The sequence below is a fragment of the Astatotilapia calliptera genome, chromosome 20 (genome assembly GCF_964374335.1).
Source record: "Astatotilapia calliptera chromosome 20, fAstCal68.1, whole genome shotgun sequence".
In the NCBI taxonomy this organism is placed as follows: domain Eukaryota; kingdom Metazoa; phylum Chordata; class Actinopteri; order Cichliformes; family Cichlidae; genus Astatotilapia; species Astatotilapia calliptera.
This window is the reverse complement of record NC_137441.1, coordinates 19838225-19845678: the sequence shown is the minus strand read 5'-3', so window position 1 is coordinate 19845678 and position 7454 is coordinate 19838225. Positions and strand designations below refer to the sequence as shown.

Here is a 7454-nt window from a genome sequence, read left to right as displayed (position 1 = left end):
TTTTTTGGGGGGGGGGCATTCAAAGTGGTTTTTGCTACAGCAGGTCATTCACCCAATCACACACACATTCATATAAACCTAACAAAAAAATTGTATATGAATGTAGTAAAAACCACTTTGACATAAAAATATTACATCATTTCATAGGAAGAACGTCATCCCAGCCATCATCAACTCAACTGTAATTGATGGAACCATGAATTCAAATTCAATTTTTTTTTGTCACGTACACAGTCATACACAGTACGATATGTAGTGAAATGCTTGGACAACTGCTCGTGACCTAAAGAAAACAAAAAAGGAAAAGGCTATGAATAAGAAAGGAAATAAATATGAAAAATTAAAAAGGGTAAATTTAACTAGGAAGGAATAAAATATAAATTAAGGTTAAAAATGAAATAACTGTACAACACAAATTAGAATGAAGGGTAAATTTAACTGGGAAGAATAAGATAAAGATAAATATATAAATTAAAGTTGAAAATAAAATAACTGTACAACAAAATACACAATACACAATATAGAACTATATAAGAATGTATGAAGAAATCTAAATATAAATAAATATATACACAGTAACAGCAGCTGTACAAGTATTAACCAGAAATGAAGAATATAGTGACCAGTGTTGTGCAAAACCAAAGTCCAGAAAGTCCAGTGTGTGTGTAAGAACCATATGTGTGGGTCAGTACTGTGTGGTGGTGTGATTGAGAGACAGTATCGCCTGCGGGAAGAAGCTCCTCCTCAGTCTCTCTGTGTTGGTCTTCAGGGAGCGGAATCGCTTTCCTGACCTCAACAGAGAGAACAGTCTGTTGTTGGGATGGCTGAGGTCCTTCACGATCTTCCTGGCCTTGGTCCAGCACCGCCTGCTGTAGATTGAGTGCAGGTCAGGGAGCTCGGAGCGGATGGTGCGCTCAGCTGACCGCACAACCCTCTGTAGAGCTCGTCTGTCCTGCATGGTGCTGTTCCCGAACCAGGTTAAGATGTTTCCCGCCAGGATGCTCTCTATGGTGCACGAGTAAAAGTTCCTGAGCACCTTGGAGGGCAGTTGGAAGTCTCTCAAGCGTCTGAGGTGGTAGAGACGCTGTCGGGCCTTTTTCACCACGGTGTTGATGTGACAGGACCATGACAGGTCCTGCGTGATGTGAACTCCGAGGTATTTGAAGCTGTCCACTCTCTCCACTGGGCACTCGTTGATGACGGGGGTCTGGTAGTTCCTCTCCTGCTTAGTGCTGAAGTCCACTATCAGCTCCTTTGTCTTACTGACGTTTAGAAGGAGGTTGTTCCTCTGGCACCAGTTCTCCAGATTCCTAATCTCCTTCAGGTAGGCCGTCTCGTTGTTATCAGAGATCAGGCCCACCACGACGGTGTCGTCTGCTGAATTCTGCTCTCTACCCGAAAGAATGAATTTCTCACCGTCTGTTCATGCCCTGAAGCTCAAGCACACTTAATAATTCAGACAAAAATTCAAAATGCACCAGCAAGTTCACCTGTGAATGACTAAAAAAAGTTTTTTGAGTGGCCTAATCAAAGTCCAGACTTAAACCTGATTGAGATGCTTTGGTGTGACTTTAAACAGGCGGCTTCTGCTCAAAAACCTTTGTGTGTGGCTGAATTGAAATGCTTATGCAAAGAAGAGTGGGACAAAATTCTTCCACAGCGATGTGAGCCACTGTTCTTGATTGTCGCTATTCCTGCCAGGGGTCGCATGTAATTACTATTTTAAATTAAGTTTGGATAGCTTTGTTCCCTTAATAAATGAAATCATCATTTAAAAACTGCATTTTATACTTACTTGGGTTGTTTCTCTAGTTTTAAAATTTTTCTTGAGTATTTCTGTGTGACAATAATTTATTTCAGCCATTCATTTTCTTCTTTTTTTCCAAGTCAGGAAAGGGGGAAGGGTCACCAGGCAAAAGGTGGAGTAATCCTCCACGAGTCGCCAGTATATCACAGGACTAAAACACACAAACAGTCAGTCATTGCATTTGTACAGCGCTTTTCGAGACCCTCAAAGCGCTTTACAATTCCACTATTCATTCACTCTCACATTCACACACTGGTGCAGGCAAGCTACAGTTGTAGCCACAGCTGCTCTGGGGCAGACTGTCAGAAGTGAGGCTGCCATATCGCACCATTTGTTCTAGTTCCCATCTGTAACATGGTCGATATGAATCTGGAAACACCCTTGTTGAAAGGGGCAGAGAACATTTTTGATTTTATGTCTTTTTAATAGTTAATTAGGGGTCAGCAACTGCTGGCATTAATTTTAAAAAAATTAGTAAATTGTTTTGGTTTGAAAGTCCTTTTAATTGTAACTAGCAAGACTGTAAATGGGCTAGATAAGAGAGAGGAGAAGCATCATACCTACAGTTACTGCGCATACCTGAGAACTCAAGCTGCAAAGTGGGTAAGTGACGTGCCGGAAGTGCTAAGAAAACTTGGCTTTCAGTTTAGCAGTCATGCCAGTGTGGTTTGTGTTAAAGAATCCCATTAATAATGCAACGCACTGTCTGAATCTATTCACTCGTCAATACAGCCGCTGCACTGCTCCTGTCTGAGTGCCAAGGTAAGCTAGTTAACAAGCGCAAGTGTGCATTTCTGACGTGTTGGCGAGGCTAGCAGCGAGCTAACCTTAGCAAACACAAAGCTAGCCCGTGGTCGCAGCTGTGTTGTTGTAAGGTTTACCGTTGTAGAGGCTCAGACTTATCACTAAACTGATACCTATCGTCGCAGTCTGTGTTGTCCAAATAGAATAGAAGAATAAAACTTAGCGACCAGTAATTCAGAATGTCAACAAAAAAAGAGGAACAAGTTAAAAAGAAGGCACGTTTCCCCTCATCCTACAGAGCTTGGCTAGCTGTTGACTGTAGGCGTGGTGCCATTTAGCTTACAACCAAAACACTTCTCAGTACCTTAGCCTTTTAGATCTTGTGTCTGAGTGAATTAAAGGGTAGCTGCTAAAACCTCTTGTGTCTCCATAAAAGCCAGGAGAAAGCTTGGTGAAGGAGGATGGATGGAGTCAGCTGGAGTACTACAAGGTCCCAGGAGTCATTTGGTCGCTCCAGCTCAGCCACAGACACTCTGTCAAGGCTTGCCACCTTTATCGCTAGGGCAGAGACAAAACAGCACACACAAACCCAGAGGCAGCGTCTGCCCCAGCAGCCCACCTATCTGTGTCAAGAATGTGGTAACGCCTTTCCTTATGCCACAGATCTGTTACAACACCAGGAGTCTGAACACACACTGCCCAAGCCTCACCGGTGTCCCTCGTGTGGCCAGGAGTTCTCCCTGAGGTCATCCTTACAGCTACACAAGTGCGAGTCCACATGCTGCGAGCTTTGTCATGGGATGTCGCTATTTGGTTCCCCCTGCTCTACGTGTGTGACTCACACTTCTGATCCTGGCAGCCCCCTGGACAAGCCACTTCACCGCCAGCCTCATCACATGGACCACAGCCCATATGCGTGTGCCCCGTGTGGGAGAGGTTTCAGCCAGAAGCAGGCTCTGCTGCAGCACCAACAGGCCGGCTGCAATGAGCTGCCGTCCCTGTCCGATATAGCTGATGCCAGCAGACTCCCTGACGGCTCTTCACCTGTTTCTGAGGGGGATTCCACTCGCTCTGATTCTTCAGATACTCCAGGGCCCAGTGGCCGAGCTATCAACACGTGTCAACTCTGCTCAAGAGTCTTCCGCTCAGAAGCTGCACTGCAACGCCATGAACAGGCCAGCCATGCAGAGGAGCAAAGTGCCACCGATGGGGAGGTGAGGAAAGGAAGGAGTGCTAAGGTGGATGAAGAGCCAAGCAAGAGTTCAAAATCTCAAAAAAAGCTGCTGAGCTGTCGCTCCTGTGACATGGTTTTCAGGAGCACCTCTAAACTGTACATGCACAGAAAAGAAAAGCACAGTAGAGAGAAGAATGTCAGGAGAGAGCCGAGGCCAGTCGTCATCAAGCGGAGGAAAGCAGGCACGTATCCCTGTCAGGTCTGCGGAAAAGTCTTTGTCCACCATTTATCGCTTAGGGCACACTACAGACAGCATACAGCCTTGAGCTTGGTGGCTATCAAAAACAAAAGCAAGACTGTAGGATGTACCACCAAAGACTCATCCAAACTATCAGAAAACAGACCAAATAAAGCCAAAACCAGCCTCGCTGAGATTAAGACAGTCAGGGCTGGCCCAGGGAGACCCAGGAAAGTCATTCGACAGTTGACCAAGAAAGGTGTTTCAGGGAGATGCACAGAAGTGCCTGAAGCTCAGGAGGAGGTGGAGAGAGATTTCCCGTGTCCCTCCTGTGCAGAGGTTTTCTCTCTGCAGCAGCAGCTGAAGGAACACATGGAGCTCCACCAAACCTCCATGAAGAGGAGACAGTGCAGTGTGTGCACCACCGAGATGGACACGTGCAAATGGCCAGGCTCCAGGAGGCAGAGGCTGTACCACTGCGTGCCCTGCCAGCAGGGGTTCTCTGCACTTGACTCTTTCCTAGAACACTGTCAGGAGCACCTTCGAGTTAGGGTGGAGGAGGACAGCTTGACAGAGGGCTACACGCATCAAGCCGACAAAGCCTGACGTGTCAGTGTGAATGTCATCAGCAACCCGCCTTTTTGCCTTGAAGGGTTAGACAGAGGGGAGTGATGAAATCTCTGTGAAATTCTTGTTGAGTCACGAGTTCACTGATTGAGAATTCAGAATATATTGCTTTTGTACCCCAAACTCGGGCTTTGTTATCCAAACCATATCAACAGTTAAAAAGAATGTCTTATTAAGCTTTTATTTAGCCCTTTACCATGAATTTTATTTTCTCCTGCAAGACTCATTGAAAAGCACAGTGTGGATATCAGTTTGTCTAAGATCCATCACAGCAGCTTTTAAAGGGAGGTTTAATCAGTGTTTGTACATCTGAGAACAGGACATCTTCTCAGATGCGTCTTGCAGAGCAACCATGCATTAACAAGTTGCATTGTAGTGAAATACAACAAAGAAGAATTACACAGAATATGTGTTTATGTTGTTTAGCAGCAGCAGCCTTTAAGATGAGCCTCAGCTTTATTACAGCAAGACTGATGATATGAAATTGAACATAAAGCTAATATTTTCACTGTGAAGGACTGTTGTCTGCAAATTTTCACTCTATAATGCATTGAAAACTGTAGAAGCCAGAACAGTTTGATTTTGATTCGTTTGATCCATTCAAAGTATCCAAACCTTTAAACCCAGGAGTCCCTCTTTCAGACCAGTTGTTGTCTGTGTATCCACTTTTATACCACAGAGTGGTATAAAAACTTCCACAAATTGTCTGCTTTTCCTTTTATTTTTTATTTTAATTAAGAATGGTAGCTTATGATCCTGGAAGATGGTCTCACCACTTGGCAGCAACTGGGCTGGTTTAATTCCAGCCAGATACACAAAGGCCATAAAAAGAGCATAAAACTCTGCCAGTCAAACTTGTGGAGTCACCCACTGTGGCGATCCCTTTTGAGAAGGGAGCAGCTGAAAATGGCTGTTAATAATAACATCAGTTGTGTAAAGGTTCCTGGACCTTGGATAAACTTCCCAGCTCTTAGAGTTTGAACTGTTCATTTCTAATCGAGCCCATTTTCCAAAAACAGGTTGGGATTTGCTCGCATGCTCAAAGTGGAGCTAAGCTCATCTTTGCCTCAGGGTTTTGTTTTTTGTTCTTTTGAGAAATGAGGCCATCTGCTCAACTGTGGTACATTCTGGCCAGAACACTGCCTGACAAATTGTTTGCCACTTGTCTAGTTTTTGTTATATTTTCTGCTGTATTTTCTTACAAATTTGGCAATAATTATTCATCAATTGTGGTGTCTGAACTTGTCGTGTTGTCAGTCTTGTGTCCCGAACGTGAGTGTTAGCAGCACTACTTAGAGCACTGGGTGGAGGTTCATTTCTTTGCTCGAGAGATAAAATGCAGCCCCAGGGTCTGAATGAGATTGTAATGTGTAACACTGTTTGTTTACATGCTGTTTCCTAATATTTTATCATGGAAGAGAGATCGCAGTAATCTATACAGTGAGCAAACTTGGCTTTCATGGATAACTCTACCCGAAACAATGCCTTTCATAATGCCCCTGCTTTTTAGCTTGCATGAGCTCTGGTCGTATTTCCTAACTATGCAAACAGATGGACTGACGGCAGCCCTTCAGTGTGTCTACGATGCTCAATAAGTGCGCTTTGGTGAATAAACTTAAATCAACATGATTTTTTTTTTCTAAAGTATTTTCAACTACTGTTTTCAAAATGCGACTGTGAACATGTAGAAGATACGTTTCTAGGTTTTGAAGTTTCTACTTTTCTGAGGTCTTTTGTAAGTTGGTGTGTATGGCTCTTTGCAGATGACATAAATAAAATTTAACAGTTGTCAGATGTTTTCTTTGCATCATTTCTGCTGTTCTAATTCTGTGAATTTTCAAACTGACTGCATGCCACAGCCATACAGCAGACTGATAGTAATTAATGGATGACAGTTGAAATTAGCAAGGGCAAATTGCAAAAATTATACCATAATTTGATTTTATTCAAAGTGGTTTAAAGTTATTTCATTTCTACTCAAATATATACATTTATTTTTGATGATTTTAGCTAGTTTCTAGGTTCAGATAATATAAATCATTATTAAAATAACAGGTCGCAGCTAAAAGCTCTTCCATTTGTATTCTGAACATAGTCAACAGTATAACAACTAATGGCCATGAAGCTTACACATTACTCTTAAAGCAGGAACAGTAAAACAATGTTATAAAATGCAATAATGTACATTAGATTCATTATTAAAACAATAGTTACACTAATATGATTTTCCTCAAATTATTAAATGTATTTGTCAACAAATAATGGTTGTCATTGGGCCCACTTGGTCTTATAGCAAAACACCCCCCAAAAAACTGAACATACACTGGATTTTCCTCACCCAACCATAAATGGGGTTTACAAAGAATGGTCTAAAAAAGAGAAAACACCCAGTAAGTGAACAAAATTTCTCTGGGTGAAAATGCTTTGGCATAGTGCTTCGTCAGGCCAGACAGTAACAATAATTCAAATTACCACTGGTTACAACCAAGGTATGCAGAACAGCATCTCTGAATGCACAACACGGACAATGAAGCAGATGTGCTGCAGCACCATCAGAACTGAACGGGTGGCACTTCTGTGAGCTAAGAACAGGAAACTGACACTATGAATCAACCAGGCTCACTAAAAGTGGACATTACTGGGTTAGAAAAATGTTACCTGGTTTGATGAGTTTTGATCCCAGGCTGCAACATTTGGATGGCAGGGTCAGAATTTTGCCTAAACATCAAAGTATGAATCTATCCTGCCTTTTATCAACAGGAAAGGCTGTTTCTGGTGGTGATTTGAGGGATATACTGTGATAATTGCATTTAAATAAATGATTCGAATATTTCTTCCACTACTACCGGTATATGCATTCAAAG

The 7454-nt window shown here is 42.6% G+C and overlaps 1 protein-coding gene across 2 annotated transcripts; it reads left to right on the top strand.

Annotated features, from left to right (window-relative positions):
* Positions 1-2274: 2274 nt before the first annotated feature.
* LOC113013874 (uncharacterized) lies at positions 2275-6382 on the top strand. Of its 2 annotated transcripts, none has more exons than XM_026155085.2 (2): positions 2275-2410; positions 2988-6382. In XM_026155085.2, the coding sequence occupies exon 2, from the start codon at positions 3013-3015 to the stop codon at positions 4567-4569; it is 1557 nt and encodes a 518-aa protein (XP_026010870.1). In that variant the 5' UTR covers positions 2275-2410; positions 2988-3012; the 3' UTR covers positions 4570-6382. The 2 variants fall into 2 exon arrangements, with proteins under 2 accessions (XP_026010870.1, XP_026010871.1); XM_026155086.2 differs by having other exon boundaries at positions 2409-2569.
* Positions 6383-7454: the final 1072 nt, after the last annotated feature.

Bases quoted from the DNA above. Each gene is read 5' to 3' on its own strand.
- LOC113013874 (XM_026155085.2), top strand. From the start codon at position 3,013: ATGGATGGAGTCAGCTGGAGTACTACAAGGTCCCAGGAGTCATTTGGT.